Consider the following 17,877-nt stretch of genomic DNA (forward strand, 5'->3'; position numbering starts at 1 on the left):
CACCCTCGGCTCTTCCGGTTATTGCTCCCTCTTCATTGTGCCGACTCGAGGCGGAAGCGCCCGAAGTCCTGCACAAGCCCGTCCGGGCAGCGCTTCCGGAAACGCTGTCCCCTTCCGTCATCACGCACCTTCCCCTGCCGGGCGCCCGGCGATGACGTCACAGTCCGGCCGCCATGACACTGGAGGCAGAGTAGAACGCGCTGCCCCGTGCCCATGGACAGCGGGAGAGGACGGGGCTGAGGGGCGGAATGGCCTCCTCGGTGGTCAGAGCCACGGTCCGGGCCGTGAGCAAGAGGAAGATACAGGCCACTCGGGCCGCCCTTACTCTGGTGAGTAGCGCGGGGGGTCGCGCGGTGCCAGCGGCGGCTCTTAGCCCCAGGGCCAGGGCCAGGTCCGTGCGGCCGCGGGGCGGCGGTGAGCGGGGCCGGTGCCCGGCGGGGTGTGGGGCGCGTCTCCGGGCGATGGCTGCCCGGCCCCTGCCGTGGTGAAGAGCGGCCCCATGGCCTGTACTGAGCAGCAGTCTGGTTTACATGGAGCACTTTACGTTAAGGGTACTTTCCTTGGGCTGTGCGCGACTGAAGCCCCCATTGAACTACTTGTAATGTGTTTGCGTATGTACATACAAGTGTATACGTAGGTAAGATTTATGCTTATGACCGCCAATTGCTTTTTTTCTTTTGATGCTGTGTCAGAATAGATCTCTACGGCGTGTCCTCATCTAAAAATGCAAGGAATAAGACTCAGAGAAGGGCAATGAAATGAGCAGGCGCACTTGTGAATGAGGGGGTTCTGATACAAGGAGTGCTTTCTTTAGAAAAGACAATAATAAGAAGACCAATGATAGAAATGAAAGAGACAGAGGCCTACTTAGATGTTCTTATGTATCCTTTCCTCCACCGTATACACTCAGGGTGGCACTTGATGCATTAAAAAAAAAAAAAAAAGCAAAGTTAGGACCTAATTCTGCCCTCCATTGCCCAGTCTCTCTCTCGTGCATGGCATCTGCAGAGCAACGTTCTGTTAATACAATTGTAGGTCCATCGGCCATTTTACAGCCTCCTCGTAAGGTGAAAGATGATGACCTTCACACTGTCATCAAACCAGCGCTGAACTTTAACTGTCAACCTCCCAGTCAATAGAGCAACAAAATAAGTACACAGAAAAAAAGTATTCATTCTAAAACAGGGGTTGTGTGCAGATAATTGAGTGTAGAAGTTGGCCTTCAAAATCAACAAAAGGAGTATGATTATTAAATGACATGCTTAACTTGTAGAACTCACATGCTATGGGCTATTATTGAGGATACCTGATCAGTAAGACTTAAAATTGGACACTTGTGAATTAAAGGGGGAAAGTATATTAACATCTGAAGTGTTGCATCTCCAAAAATAAAGAAATACAAAATTAGTAGGGCTGGCAAGCAATTAAAAACATTAATCGTGATTAATCACATGATTTTAAAAGATCTCGATTAATTGTGCAATTAATGGCACTGTTAATAATAGAATACCATCTGTTTAAATATTTTGGATGTTTTCTACATCTTCAAATATATTGATTTCAATTACAACACAGAACACAAAGTGTACAGTGCTCACTTTATATTTTTGATTACTGATATTTGCACTATAAAAACAAAAGAAATATTATTTTTCAATTCACCTCATACAAGTACTGTACTACAATCTCTTTATCATTAAAGTTGAACTTACATATATAGAATTCTGTACAAAAAAAACTGCATTAAAAAATAAAACAATGTAAAACTTTAGAGCCTACAAGTCCACTCAGTCCTACTTTGGCCAATCGCTCAGACAAACAAGTTTGGTTACAATTTGCAGGAGATAATACTGCCCGCTTCTTGTTTACAATGGCACCTGAAAGTGAGAACAGGTGTTCACATGGCACTGTTTTAGCCAGTGTCGCAATGTGCCAGATATCTTAAAGATTCATATGTCCCTTCGTTCTTCAACCATCATTCCAAAAGACATGCATCCATGCTAATGAGGGGTTCTGCTCGATAACCATCCAAAATAGTACAGAACGACACGTTTCACTTTCATCATCTGAGTCAGACGTCAGCTGCAGACAGTTGATTTTCTTTTTTGGTGGTTTTCATTCTGTGCTTTCCCCACCTCATCTCTCTCAGATTTTGGAAGGCACATCAGGTTCTTAAACCTTGGGTTGAGTGCTGTAGCTATCTTTAAAAATTTCACATTGGTATCTTCTTTGCATTTTGTCAAATCTGCAGTGAAAGGGTTCTTAAAATGAACATGTGCTGAGTCATCATCTGAGACACCTATAACATGAAATATATAGCACAATGCAGGTAAAACAGAGCAAGAGACATACTATTCTCCCCAAAGAAGTTCAGTCACAAATTTAATTAATGGATTATTTTTTTTAATGAGCATCATCCGCATGGAAGCATGTCCTCTGGAATGGTGGCCAAAGCATGAAGGAGCATATGAATGTTTAGCATATCTGGCATGTAAATACCTTGCAATGATGGCTACACAGTGCCATATGAATGCCTGTTCTCACTTTCAGGTGACATTTTAAATAAGCAGGCAGTATTATCTCCTGTAAATGTAAACAAACTTGTATGTCTTAGAGATTGGCTGAACAAAAGTAGGACTGAGTGGGACTTGTAGGCTCTAAAGTTTTACGTTTTGTTTTTGAGTGCAGTTACATAACAAAAACAAAACATCTACATTTGTAAGTTGCACTTTCACGATAAAGAAATTGCATTATGGAATTGTATGAGGTGCATTGAAAAATACCCTTGTTTCTCATTTTACAGTACAAATATTTGTAATAAAAATATTAAGTGAGCACTGGACACTTCTGTATTCCATGTTGTAATTGAAATCAATATATTCAAAAACGTAGAAGAACCATCCAAAAACATTTAATAAATTTCAATTGGTATTTTATTGTTTAACAGTGCGATTAAAACTGCGATTAATCGTGATACTTTTTTTATTGCAATTAATTTTTTTTAGTGAATCGCATGAATTGACTCTGATTAATCAACAGTCCTAAAAATTAGAGTTTACAGAAAGAAGAGGTGAGATACAAGTGCTTTCGAAAACATAACTTTGAATTGCCTGATGTTTTTTCATGTTAAATTTCAAGTATGAGAGTGAGAAGGCAGGTGAGGTAAAAAAAAAAATTTTATTTTTAATTGGGTTAACTTCAGTTGGTGGAACATATAAACTTTTGAGCTGCACAGAGCTCTTCGGGTCTGGGGAAGGAAATTAGTGTGTCTGACCTAAATTCAAGTTGGGATAGATTGGTAAACTTTATGGCAGAACACAAGAGGCCATTTAAAGTGGTCATCTGAGGGTTAGATTGGTATGCATAACGGATTTGAAGTGGGCAGTTAAGGGTGAGTAGGCAGGGAGGAGGGTGTTACAAATTGTTGTAATAAGCCATAAAACCAATGTCCATGTTGAATCCATTGTTTTTGATGTCTAGCAGAGTAATGAATTTAAGTTCCCAGGCTTGCCTTTTGAAGATGTTCTACAGATTTCCTTTGTGGACAGATATTGAAACTGAAAAGTGTTTACCCGTGGGTGATAGAGTTTTTGGTCTTTTATAATTTTTCTGTGCAAGTTTCATTTGAGAGCATAGTAATTATCTGGTTTCTCCCAAGTTGTTAGGGCATTTGATGTGCTTGATGATGTACACCACATTGTGATAAGCATGTGTAGTTCCACGATCTTGAAAGGTGTGTTCGGGGGAGGAGAAATTGATCACCACTGCGGAGGTGATATGTCTGCAAGTTTTGCATCTGTTGCTGTGGTAAGTTCTTGTGCCACTTCGAGTTGGTGTATCCTGGTCTGGGGAGCTTGCTTTGGATACCCAGCTTGGTGAGGCCTGGGGGCTGTTTGAAGGCCAAGAGTGTGGTTGGGAAAGATTTATTTCAGGATGTGGTGCCCATTAAATATGGGTTATAATTATTTGATACCCCAGAAGGATTCCAATGTGGGGTGGTAGCAGTGTGCCATCAATGGGCTTGTTTGTTTTTTTCTGTATCAAAGCAGGTTTTTTCCAGGGCATTTGGTGCAATCTACTTCTCTAGTAGGGTGTCCTTGTGTTTTTTTTTTTAATATCAGGATTGGAAGGGACCTCAGAGGTCATCTGGTCCAACCCCTTGCTCTAGCAGGACCAATCCTCAGACAGATTTTTGCCCCAGATCCCTAAATGGCTCCCTCAAGGATTGAACTCACAACCTTGGGTTTAGCAGGCCAGTGTGCAAACCACTGAGCTATCTCTCCCCCCCCGCCCCGTCCCGTCCTGCCCCGCCCCGTCCTGTCCTGCCCCGCCCCGTCCTGTGTGTTAAGAAGTGTACCCTAGACTTTCTCTTAATAGCATATTCTGTGGTATCTGAGTGTCTGGCTGTATAGAACAGATTTTTCTGGATCTGTGGAGGTAATGTGGTGATCCGTGGATTTCTTGTATAATGTCATTTGTAGGGTTCAGTTGTTGAAGCTAATAGTGGTGTATAACAGAGGTGAAAGTAAGCCGGTACAGGCCAATACGGTGGATCGGTAATAAAGTGGCTGAAGCATTCAGTATCAATTGGTAAAATAAGCTAGGTTTAACTATAGTAATAACAAAAAATCTGATTTATCGTCTGTTTGCAGCAAACATCCCTCTCTGCAAGCAGACCAACCACCCTTAAGCGTAGTTGGAGAGGGAATCAGACTTGACCTGGGAGATGAGGAGAACTGAAAGGCAGCAGGCTGTGTGGGGTCTAAGGAGCGCAATACGAGCAGGACCCAGGAGTGTGATTATGCAGAAAGCCCCTTGCTCCCCACCCAGTTTGCTCTTGAGCGGGTTCTCTTGCGGGCCTCCTGCTCTCTAACATGCAGATCCACACGCATGGTCCCTTGCGGGATGAGGCAGCTTGGGGAGCGAGTGTTGTGTGCATGCTGCAGGATGGAGGGGTAGCTTTGCACTACATACTCAGGGCTCTGTGCTCTGCTTCCAGCCCTTGAGTTCGTTCATTATTCAGCCAGCTGCGGGAGGGAGAGCTTACCTGGCTGCAATCGGGGAGAACCAGAGCCAGGGATGTTCCTTCCTTCTCCTGTGTCCGGGCCCTTTGGAGGAGTCTCTGCAGCAGTCCCTGTTGCAGGCAGCTGTGGCGTGCCAGAGGCAGGGGGCTGGGCAGCAAGGCGTGGGACTTGGCAGCGTACAAGCTGGGTTTCGCAGCATCTGGCACCTCAGGTGAAACTTCTCCATCTCGCAGCTCTTTCCCACTGGAGGGGCTTCCTGCTGTTTGCTTGTCTGTGACACCACCCTAGGCCTCAACAAATGAACAACCTGAAAGTCATCCACAAAAGGGTATGTCTACACAGCCAATGTTAAAGCGCTGCCATGGCTTTAACATCAGCTGTGTAGATGTACCCTTAAAGCTAGTACCAATACTCTAGAATGTAAGTAGTAGGCAGCTACTGTATCAGAGTTATGCAAAGGGATCTATGAAGATAAGTGTGTAGGAGTGGAGCTGGGAAGAGGAGTTGCGATATGACTGTACCAGTAAGAAATTTAAGTTACTTTCACCCCTGGTGTACTGGAAGTTGATGCTGGTGTGGGGAGTGATGTGGGAGTGTTCTACAGAGAGTTTGATGGAGGGTGGTGGTGGAAATCTGAGGGAGTTTAGGTCTTCTGTCCAGACAATGAAAATATTATCAATCTATCTCAGGTATATCATTGGTTTCATGATTAGTTTTTCCAGAAATTCTTCCTCAAGGTGGCCCATGCAGAGATTGACTTATTGGGGAGCCATCCTAGTACCCATTTCTGTTCCCATGGTTTGGACAAAGTGTATGGTATTAAATGTGAAGTTCTGAGTGAGGATGAAATGGATGGGTTTGACAATGTGTTTAGCATGGATATCCAAGTGTTGTAAGTTCTCTTGTAGGTTTTTGAGGTAGGCAGCAATGCCATTATGATGAGGGATGTTGGCATGGCACGGACGATGTTTGGAAGGAGGTTGTTAATGTTGCAGAGTTTCTGGAGGAAGTTGATATTGTCTTGAAGGAAGCTTGCCTTTTGTGTGGTGAATGATTTGAGGTTTCAACCATAACATTACTTTAGTTATCTTGCACTCATAACCTTACGTATCTCTTCTAATTTTTAAAAACCCCCTAAAAAAAAAATTGTAGTGGTTATCTGTGACCGTTACTGGCAAGAATACAATATGAAGCCAAAGGACTATTGGGGCATAAACTGATTTCCAGCTCAGGTCAAGAAGTTTTCCTTCGGTATATAGATTAACCTTGAAAAAAATATCCAGAAGACTTATCTGAATAGCTGCCAACACTCCACATGCATACTGGATTTTGGGGACAGGCTTGGAAAGAGTTGATTAAAAATTCACAAATTACAGATGTAATGGCTTTACCCCTCAAAACTATGGCACAAAATGGTTTAAACTTCAGAACTCCTCAGTGCATCTGCTCGCTTGGGCTGTGGGCTAAGATCAGAACATGAGACTTAGTTGATGGTTTTATGAGATGCAGAAGGAAAACTACATCAGAGTACAGCTATTTCGACTTGAGAAGGTTATCTTCATAATTATAAAAGCAAGAATTTTGTTTTTTTTAATGAAAACTAAACTTCTATAGAAACAGCCCTCTCTCTATTCACCATGGAAATTTCCTGCTCACCATTGATAAGTGGGAGAATGCAGTTGTCAATTTTGGCTTTCTTATGGTAGATTTATACCATTATGAGGGCTTATATCTTCCTTTGCATTGGCTGCCAATCTTCACTATGGGGGACATGCTATTGAACTCAGTGTGTTTGGTCTCTGGTACTGCAGTTCCAGTGTTCCCCTGGTGATTGAACATCAGGCTACTTGCAGGTATATAAAGTAGATATTTTTTGATGGCTTTGTTTCTGAACCCAGTTCTGTGGCACCTAGACTTTGATAAAACTGATTTCTGCAGAGCCAGAGTCTGGCTAGCTTCTCATACTAACACTTTTAGATTAAAGATCATAGTTTAATAACACAAGAAAACTTAACTTATTTTATCATCTTAAACTGAAAGAATTTCAAAATTCGCAGTCTCACGGTCTATGTTTAGTTATTCTAACATGTCACTCAGGTTGGGCAATGAAGGCATACTAACATTTTCTAGGTTTTATGCACTAGCACGATATTGCAGTGTATGGTTGCAAACTTAACACAAAAAATCTTGTGGCGAGCTTCTCAAGAAGTTTCTCAATTTTCAGTACTGTATTTTTCAAAAAGAGAATCTAAATTTTAGTCTCTTAACTTCCTGTGATATATTCATTTATTATCTACAAATGTGTAGTCTGTCTGGTGGGAGGCAGAGGGCGATCTGATCTCCTTTACATTATGTTTTCAGCTTGTGGTGAAGTTAATTTATAAACTCTGCTCTTTTCAGTAAATCCTCATATGCATTAACCAGTTTAATTTTATGAGACCTTGTCTACACTAAAGGGAAAAGTTGATCTAAACTACATAATTTGAGTTACGTGACTAGCGTAACTCAAATCAACGTAGCTTAGTTCTACTTACTATGGGGTCCCATTGACTCCTCTTACTCTCCTCAATCAGGTGGAATACATTAGTCAATGGGAGAGCGATCGGGGGTTGATTTAGCGGGTCTTCACTAGACCCACTAAATCAACCACTGATGCATCGATCACCGCAGCGCGATCCTCCAGTAAGTGTAGACAAGCCCTGAGTCTACATCTGACAGACAGCCTAAAATTATGCAATTTAGGGTGTTAATTGTAGTTTGTAACCGCAAAACACAACAAGTTGAATGGCTAGTTTATACTCTCACTAGTGACACCAATGTGAGAGGTGGACGTCTAATGTGCAGGAGGAGAAGCTGAAGTGAAAACTTAACAGCTGTGAAGCTGGAATGAAACTGAGCTTTTATTTGGAATGGACAGTAGAAGCAATAGAAGACTGAATATTATTCAGAACTTTTAACATTTTTCAAAGCAGGGAAAAGTTAATAAAATCTCTTTATTTTTCAGACTCCGTCAGCTGTACATAAGATAAAACAGCTTCTTAAAGATAAACCTGATCATGTAAGTACAAATGGATGGCATTCTTGTACACTATTCTAATATTTTTTAGCTTACCTTATGAAGAGCACTCTTTATTATACTAGCAGCTGTCTCAGGTACTTGTGATCAGTGTAAAACAATGCAGTTTGAAACAATCACTGCGGACACCATTTAGACATGAGATCTTCCTTTATTTTTTAATAAATGCATTTATCCAACAAGCTTTATTTTCATATACAAAAATCAAATGAGGTGGGGGGGAAATGACTATGACAATAAATCAACTGTCATAATCTTTGAGACAGATTAAACTCCAGCTTGCATTCTTTAAAGGTTTCACAAGATTTTAAAGTATGTCCATACTACCACTTTAAGGAAACTAGTCTAATCTGTTGATGCTAGTAAGGTAATGATTTCCTAGTATGGCAAGAGATCTCCAACTATTGATGTGAAGGTATTCTTCAAATAATTTTATGAAAATGTTGAATTTCTCAGAGCAGGTTATTTTGTTGTAAAGTATGTTATGTCCACATAATGTTGCCCCTTCTGGCCAGTATTTGGGGTCTTGCTTGTTTCTGTTAGGAGAAGACATTAATGCTACTAGTCAGTATTTCTTGGTGTGATCCTGTTTATTTACAAGAATGTACACAAATTCCTGTTTCTCTGAACACAGTAAAAACAAACAGCAGGTGTTTTCCTTACTCAGAAATCCAAATTTGCTCCAGCAAGTACTATGCCCAAAAGAAAATCTGTCTCTTATCTTCTTATCAGGGCCACTCTCACAACTGCTTCTCTCACTTTCTGTTTATCACATACACAGCTACAACCAGTCAAGTCCCTCGTCCCTGTGTTTGTAATTACTCCCAAGGAATCCTCTTAGCCCACATGGTTTAGCTTCTGATCGACTTTGCCATGTGGCCATTGCCTTGGGTGGTGGCTTGCTTGTTTCCAGCTATCACTACATACAGGGGCATTTAATTGTTATATGCCCATCAGTTTTTAATGAGGTCTGTGATTGTCATAAATTAAAGATCTTGTTGCTGGCAGCCATAAACACCATCCAACACAATAATTATACAGATTATTTCCCTTCCTCATAATTATGTAGTAAAGATTTCATGTGTAGGGTACAATATGGCTGTTTGGAATAGACAGTGTCACTGTGCAGAGTGTTTTCTGGTCCACGTGTTCCTGGCAACTACTTTTCAACTGTTGTTTATGCAGATCTTCTTTTGGTCTGACCTGTGTGTAGCTAGTGGTTAGAATATATTGAGTGAATCAGGGCTGGCCTTGCCATGAGGCGAATTGAGGTGGCTGCCTCAGGTGCCAGACTGTGGGGCGCACCACTAGGACCCAGAGTGTAGAAAACTGTGTCTGCTGCTGGTGCATATGTATTCTCTGTGCTCTAGATGTACAGAGATGGTGGAGTGCTGTGCTGGAGGAAGGAGGGCACAAGAGACGTAACAGGCAGGCAAGAGAAAAGGTGACAGGGAATAATAGAAAACAGCAGGAGCTGCAAGGAGAGAGAGGAGGAGGAGGAGCCTCTTATGTATTTCTCTAGCACTCCCAGGAGTCTGGACTGATTAACACCAGCTTCTCAGGAAGCTTCCTTCTTTCCTGTTGCTTCCCTGAGTCCCCTTGAGGAGAACAGGCAGTCAACTGAAGTAGTAGGAGCCATTTAGGCCCTTAAGATGCTGGTATCTTCCCTCACTCAGGCCCTGCTACCAGCCTTCTTATTTGTCCCCTTCAATTGAGTGTTGAGAGCCACTATAGTTGGCACAGAACAGCAGTCATGAGTGGAAAAAAGAAAACTCCCCTCTGGGGCAGCATTCAGAAAAAGAAAGAAAGCAAAGGAAGCTTTTCTATATAAGCAGGAAGGAGCTCTCCTGAGATACATAGACACAAATGTTCACAGTGAGCCTTCCGGCCCCAATGAGGATGCGAGTGGTGAGGAGATGCTGATCTTAGAGTGCAGGTGACCTGGCAGCTACTGCAGCATCCATATTTCCATCTCATATGGATATAACCATGCACATTCCTGAAGAAAAGTGTAGATCAGAGGAGAGTGTGATGGAGGCACAAGAAACAGCTGTTGCTGAGTTTAGTTCCTTAAGTCTAGATGATCCAGGACTGTGGATCCACTTGAGCAGTAGCCTGAGGGACTTCCTTGTAGTGCATTGGCCACAGTAAGTGGAAAAACTTCATGTTCCCCAAAGACAATGAAAATAGAAGTTTCCATCCAACACATTACTGGTGCAAAATCCACAATGGTGACAAAGTGGAGAGGCCATGGTTTATGTACTCAAAAACCCAGAATGCTGCATACTCTTTTTGTGGCAAACTCTTCCAGTCTAATGTTCCAGCCACATTGGGTTCTACAGGAACAAAGGACTAGAAAAATCTGGCTAGAAGTCTGTCATGCCGTGGGAAGGCAGCAAATCACCAGAAATTATTCCATAAGTGGAAAGAGCTTGAGATGAGACTACGGTTAAAGGCCACCATAGATAATCAGCATCAAGGGAAGATTGCATCAGAGTCTCTTTACTGGCAAAATGTTCTGAAAAGGCTCATTACCATTGTGAGAGTGCTTGCTACCTAAAACCTAGCACTGCATGGCACTTCAGAGCAGCTGTATGTGACAAACAGTGGAAACTTCCTTAAAATTGTGGAGCTGATGGCTGAGTTTGATGCTGTACTCCAGCAGCATCTAAGAAGAGTCACCACCCAAGAAATGCGCACACACCACTACCATGGAAAAACAATTCAAAATGAGATCATACAGTTCTTGGCGACAAAAGTCAAACAGAAGATTGTGGCAGATTTGAAGTCAGCAAGATATTACTCTGTTGTTCTGGACTGCACACCTGACATCGGCCATACGGAACAAATGACTTTAATGGTGCATTTTGTAACAACAACAGAGCCTAGTGAAAATGTCCCTGCAATGGTAATGATCAGAGAGCGTTTTCTAGAATTTATTGACATTGCTGATACTACAGGAGCTGGTATGACAAATGTGCTTCTTAAAAAGCTGGAAGATATGGAATTGCGATAGCTGACATGAGGTCAGGGCTACGATAATGGTGCCAACATGAGAGGAAAGAACAGAGGAGTGCAGATATGGATCTGAGAGTTAAACCCTTGAGCTTTTTTTGTCCCATGCAGTTCTCATTCGTTGAACTTCGTGGTCAGTGATGCAACATCAGCTTCTAGTGAGACTGCTGAATATTTTAATGTAATTCAAAGCATCTATGTATTTTTCTCTGCATCAGCTCATCGATGGGAAATTTTGAAGCAACATATGAGAACATCCTCTCTGACACTGAAACCACTGAGTGCCGCACGATGTGAAAGTGGAGTGGAGGCGATAAAGCCTATCAAACACCAAATTGGGAAGATAGATGATGTCATAGTTGCCATTATGGAGGATAATGCTATGACCGGGACTGTTTGCGGGAAAACAGTGGCAGAGGGAAATGAAATTACCAGAAACATACATAACTTCAAATTTCTGTGTCTTCGTGTTGTGGCATGACATACTGTTTGAAATAAATGTTATAAGTAAGAGACTCCAAGGTGTTGACCTTGATATATCTGGACCAATGGAACAACTGGACAAAGCAAAGTCATACCTACAGTCTTACCGGTCAGATGAGGGATTTCAAAACATTCTGAAGAGTACACAGAAGTTGGCAGAGGAATTTCACACTGAAGCTATTTTCCCACCCATTCAAGAATACAAGAGTCACTGAGGAAGAAGACATTTTGATTACGAGGCACAGGATAATCCCATAAGAGACCCCAAACAACAATTCAAAGTTGAATTCTTTAACCAGGTGCTAGATTATGCAATACAGTCAGTTGAAGAACGTTTCATGCAGCTCAAGGAACACAGCAGTATATTTGGGATGTTATATGATATTCCAAAATTCCTCACTATACCTGAAGAAGACCTACATCAGCAATACAGGGCAGTAGAGACAGTGTTGACACATGATGACATGCACGATATTGAGGCGAGTGATTTAGGTGATGAACTGAAAGCCCTTTCAAGATACATTTCAGCAGGATCAACTCCAAAGGCTGTTCTGGAATATATGTGCACAAATAAGATGATCACCCTCTTTGCAAATGCTTTTGTTGCTCTGCGCATACTTCTAACACTTCCTGTAACAGTTACCAGTGGAGAACACAGCTTCTCCAAGCTGAAGTTAGTAAAAACACATCTATGCTCCACAATGACACAGGAGAGGCTGGTCGTCCTTGCAACCATCTCAATAGAGCATGAGTGGCCCAGACTGTGGACCTTCAGGAAGCAGTTCAAAGCTTTGCAGCCAAGAAGGCACAGAAAGCACCACTTCGATTATTCAAACAGATAAAAAATTCCATTGTTTACTATGCAGACAAGAAAAGTTATATTTGCTGTTCAGGCATTTGAAAGTTAAATGTTACTTAAATTTTTTGAACAAGACATTTTAAGTTGTTAGTTCTCCTTTGAGGTAGGTAGCAGAGCAGTACCATGAGAGGAGTCGAACAGGCAGAAGGCAGAATTGAGACCTTTCGAAGTTTTGGCCCAAGCGAAGGGGCATGGGGCGTCATTTGAGTTCCCCGCCTCAGGTGCCAAAATGTTATGGGCCGGCCCTGGACTGAATTATAAGTTAGTATGGCTTACTGGGTCAATGCTGAGCAGATCTTAAAAATGGGAAGGGCTGAGTGGTAATGTGGATAATGAAAATTGCAACCCATGTAACTTTTCAGTATACTGTGAAATAGAGGTTCTCTTCACTAATCAGCATAGCAGTGCTGTGAAAATGTAACTGTATTTGGCTCAGCCTCAAACTTGCCAGCATTATGTAAGTTGCTTCAATTGCTCCTACAATGAGGAGAAGTAAGCACCAGCCTGCAACTCATTGCAACAGGCATGCAGAAGATCTGTACTGTGATTTTTACTGGGGCGGATGAGAGCTGGGGGAGAGAATTTGGAATGCATCCCATTAAGCCCTAGAACTGGCTTCCTTTCTCTGGTGAGTGAGTGTTCAAGTCTGTAAAGTGCTGTGATCTGACAGTGCTATATAAACAAACTGTCTCATTTGAAGTCATAAAACCATTTGTCTTTGAAGCAAGATTTTCTCATCCAAACTGCTTAAAAGACCAAACACCTACAAGGTGCCAACAGTTTTACTAGTGAATTACATTAGATTGCTATTTTTACACACTGTAGGTCTTTGTCCACAATAGGAAAACTTATATGTGTAGCTTTCCACCATTGCAACACTGCATGTGATAGCAAAAGTAGAATGGAAGTTGTAGTAGAGGCAGGGCTCAGGCTAACCCTGACAATATGATGGTAGAAGTGACTCTGCTCCATTGACATTTTCACCACTATTACTACCCCTAGTGTAGAATTATAGGTATAAATTGTACTAGCGTAGTGCATGGGAGTTAAGCTTCAGTTTGAGTATATATTATGCATTTTATAACTTAAAAGTTCTGACTCACTTTTCTAGTCTGTCCGTACCAAAAAAAAGCAACCCAAGACATTTTAGCCCTTCATTCCTAAAATGAATTCATCCTAATTTTAACCCTATATGAGAAGGGAAAAACATTGAGTGGTAGCTATTGAGTTGATTCGTGCACTGAGTTTCCAACTCTCTGCTGGCACACTGTACATTTAAATAAAAGTGAATAAAACTTTTATATTTCAGGTAGGTGTGAAAGTTGGAGTCCGTACAAGGGGATGTAATGGACTTTCATACACGTTAGACTATACAAAAACAAAAGACGACTCTGATGAAGAAGTAATTCAAGATGGTGAGTGTTTATTTGTTCTTATCTATTTGAAGCAGTAAAAAGGTGGAGAGGGCAGGTGCACAATAACTTGATTACTATGGGTACGTCTTCACTACCCGCCGTAGCGGCAGGTAGCAATCGATTGCTCGGGGATCGATATATCACATCTCATCTAGACTCCACCAACCCGAATGGAGTTGCAGAATCGACAGGGGGAGCCGCGGACATCGATCCCGCGCCGTGAGGACGGTGAGTAATTCGAACTTAGATACTTCGACTTCAGCTACGTTATTCACGTAGCTGAAGTTGCGTACTAAGATCGAATTTCCCCCGTAGTGTAGACCAGCCCTAAACGTCCAAACTATAATGGAGTAGAGACAGGGTAGAATTTACTAGATACATGAAGTTACTGAGAGAAACCCTTGCATGCCTTGGTAGGAACTGCTGTTGCTGTCACTTTAGATTCCATTGTAAAGGTACCCATTTGTTAAAGCTTCCTGGATTAAGTTAAATGCTGGTAGCACAGAGGGTACCTTTTCCTTCCCCACTATATGTCCAGGCTTACCATGGGTTGGAGTTCTCCAGGGCCTGGGAGGCTACGTTTCCATCTGGTGGTGGGGTGGCAGCTTTAAGTTAATACTTGAGTATCATAGGCTCCTCCTTGTGCAGGTTGCTTGGTGGAGCACATCCTCCAACAGACTTTGTCACAAGCACTTCTTTGTCAGCGCAGCCTACTTCTGATGGCTAACCTTGGTGGCTCCAGGCCCTTGGGGTTGCTGCATCCCTGGGTTACATTGATATACACTGGCACTGAATATACTAAGATGAAACAAAGGACCTTCCAAAAAACACAGCTTTTATATAAACAAATGGATTCCCTTCTTGGGTTTATCATTATTGGTATTGTTTTTTATTTCTTCATCTGCAAATTGCAAAATTGGCTTATTAAAATGAGGAATCATAAATAGTCTATAATTAAAAGTGCAGTCTTAATGTTCAACATCCTGCAGCCTGTAAAACTTCTGTACGTTATTGGAACTGGCTGTTAAGACTTTAGAAGCACTAATTCCTAGCCCTGATTGTTTTGCTTTATAGTATATTGAATGGACCTTACACCTCCCACTAGTACAGAACTAAATATTGCTAGTAACTCAGCTTCATCCATATAACTTTGGCAAGGGGAAGGATAGTCTATTTGAGAAGGAAATAAGAAAATATTTTTGAGGCAAGTTTTCTTTAAAAAGTCAGCTGCTTGAAAGCAGTGCAGATCTTTGGAATGTTAGTAATCCCAGTAGAAATGGATTAATGAACATAATTCATAGACACCAAGGTCAGAAGGGTTCAATGTGATCATCTAGTCTGACCTTCTGTGTAACACAGGCTATAGAACTTCCCCCAAAATAATTCCTACATCATATGTCTTTTAAAAAAAAATAAAATCCAAAATTGATTTAACAATTGTCAGTGATGGTGAATCCAGCATGGCCCTTTAAGTTCTTCCAAGGGTTAATTACTCTCACTATTAAAAACTTACTTCTTATTCCAGTCTGTGGGAGTGTCAAAGCTGCACTTTATTGCACAGTTACACAATTACATTGGCATGACCCCTCAAAGTGTAAATAAGTATACCATAATATCAGTACTCAACCATTTACAGATAGCAAGTGAGAACACACTCTGTAATCTCAACTTTGGAGTTTTTTAGCAAAGGCAAGAAAAGGATGAATATCTTGAAAGTAAGAAAATGCATCAATAATTTCACTGACAGACCTCAGTTTTTAGCTTCATTTTATATCAGTTATCTACCAGATTGTACTGTAACAGAAGATCTGTGTCAGATTACATAACAGTTGTTTTGTTTTTGTCCCATTCAAGGAGTCAGAGTGTTTATTGAAAAGAAAGCACAACTGACACTTCTAGGAACTGAAATGGACTATGTAGAAGACAAACTATCCAGTGAATTTGTTTTCAATAATCCAAACATCAAAGGAACATGCGGCTGTGGAGAAAGCTTTAACATTTGAAATATCAGGACTATTACCTTGGCTTTTAACACCATGAAACACTTCTTCATCAGTGTGACCTTTTAAAGCTGTCACATTTCTTTCAGGTTTTTAGGCTTTGTAAAGTGTGGCTGCATTTCAAGGAAAATAAAGTGAATGCATTTTGGAAATGTAACCTGTGTGTTAAATTTCAGCACTGGTGTATTTATGCAGTAATTTGGGGTGAATTGGGCTGTAGACAGTAAGAACAGCAAAGTGCAGTAGCACTTCTGTGTTTTTATATGTGAAGGGAAATAAATCTCAATATTGCTCCTTTTGTCCTTTCCCTCTCCTTCATCCCTAACAGCCCCCCAAAAAGTGTTCTGTAAGAACACACTCTGTATGCATTCTGCTTTAATTAGAAGAAAATGGTCGGACTATATATGTATGAATAGGTTTCAGAATTAACTTACACTCATTTAAAAAGAACACACGCATCTGACAGAGGTTTCCATTGTCTTCACCCCTTGATGCTTTATGGATTTATTGGTTATCTCTTCTCAAAGAAAAATTAATAAGCTCTAAGAGGGAGGAAATCCTGCCTTCTAGTGCTAAAATTTTCATATGTTATGTCACCAAGCGTGGTTACATGTTGGAATGAGCTAATTCAAGTCTCCAAAGTTATGCTCACCCTTTCATTTTGAGTTATCTTAGTGCCTATATAAATGTTTGTGCTTGCTACAAGGAAAGGAAATCTTTGTTGCGGGCAAGAAGACAAGCAGTGTGGTGTTCAAGAACAATGCAACATCTTCAACCATTTGAATGTTAAGGCAGAATGTGCACAGGCCTCCTTTTCCGACATCCCATTTGTCTGTCTTTTCCCCCAGTTGACCAAGACAGCAAAATTCCTAAACTGCTTCCAACCCAGTACATGTATGTATTTCCCCCTATGCTGTCTGGTCACCCAAGAAGGAAATTATTTTATGATGGTAGAAGGATTTTTGTTACTTTCTGTTCATCATATTCACAACTGACTTTCTGTCACAGCTCAAACCTCATTGGTGACTTGAGTGGATGTTAGGTTTTCGCTGGAAAGTTGACTCTAAATTCTGTTCAACAGTTGTTTGAGGTGAAGGTAACTTTGTAAAAGGAAAATTCCATTGTAGTTTAAAAAACATTAAAGAATCTTTGACTTGTATAAAATCAGTGAAATTAGCTTTTTTATTAAACTGACACCAGGCATTAATTTAAGGGAAGACAAAACTTATTGCTTGGAAGAAGCCATTTGCTTCGATAGAAAGAAACTAGTTTTATCTCCCTCTTGCACATTAAGATCCTTCTGGCTACACACCAATCTTCCCAATGTGTATCATTCTTCAGGACCTCCTCCCCAACTACTCCGGTATTGGTAAATATCTCTCCAGGCTTTCCGGAAAGGCAGAGTAATTTAAGTGGCCATGTATGCATCAAGCCACTCACTCATGCAGCTTGCAGGAGAAGTAGAGAGGGGAAGAAGCTATTGTTACTAGAATAGTTGAGCTGAAAGTTGGCCAAAAAAAGTGCGGGGGGGGGAGGGGAGGAGACGGAGATGGAAGGGAGCTCACAAGGAATACCTGAATCCTGGCTTTAAATAAGGAAGGAGTTGGAATGGTTGAAGGAGATGGGACTGAATAAGGCATAAAGCTTGGAGATTGACTATGCAGAGTGAATTTATTCTGGAGAGCTGTTTATTGGTACTTGAGAGGGAGAACTGTGGACTGTTACCTCTTGAGGGAGTGGAAATGCAGCTAGAACTGGCTGAGGGAGGAGGAGATAACTCTATGGCATCCTCCCTGCAGTAGGCAGCACAGCCCACAAGAATAGAAGGTTGAAGCTTCCACGTGTACTGCTTAATTAATATTCATACTTGAATTTTAATTATTTTGTAATGTATGCAATTTTGATGTAAAAACACTGGAGTTTTCCTTTATCAGCTGTCATACACAAATAGTTGCTTTATTATATATAGTAGTTAAAGAACAGTAACAAAGTATATAGAGAAAAC

General features: G+C 41.2%; 2 protein-coding genes across 4 annotated transcripts in view; one reads left to right on the forward strand and one right to left on the reverse strand.

Moving 5' to 3' along the window:
• TUT7 (terminal uridylyl transferase 7) overlaps nt 1–235 on the reverse strand; it is a 47,123-nt gene extending 46,888 nt beyond the window's left edge. For all 3 annotated transcript variants that reach the window (XM_050945563.1, XM_050945562.1, XM_050945560.1), the window contains exon 1: nt 4–235. The gene's annotated coding sequence lies outside the window, so the exon portion shown is untranslated. The remainder of the gene's footprint in view (nt 1–3) is intronic.
• LOC127047585 (iron-sulfur cluster assembly 1 homolog, mitochondrial-like) lies at nt 137–16,029 on the forward strand. The gene is given in 5 exon segments (XM_050946017.1): nt 137–205; nt 207–329; nt 8,029–8,082; nt 13,767–13,872; nt 15,727–16,029. Coding segments are annotated over 5 exon segments (486 nt in total). The 5' UTR covers nt 137–151; the 3' UTR covers nt 15,876–16,029.
• Nucleotides 16,030–17,877: the final 1,848 nt, after the last annotated feature.

Source organism: Gopherus flavomarginatus, chromosome 3, assembly GCF_025201925.1.
Source record: "Gopherus flavomarginatus isolate rGopFla2 chromosome 3, rGopFla2.mat.asm, whole genome shotgun sequence".
NCBI lineage: Eukaryota > Metazoa > Chordata > Testudines > Testudinidae > Gopherus > Gopherus flavomarginatus.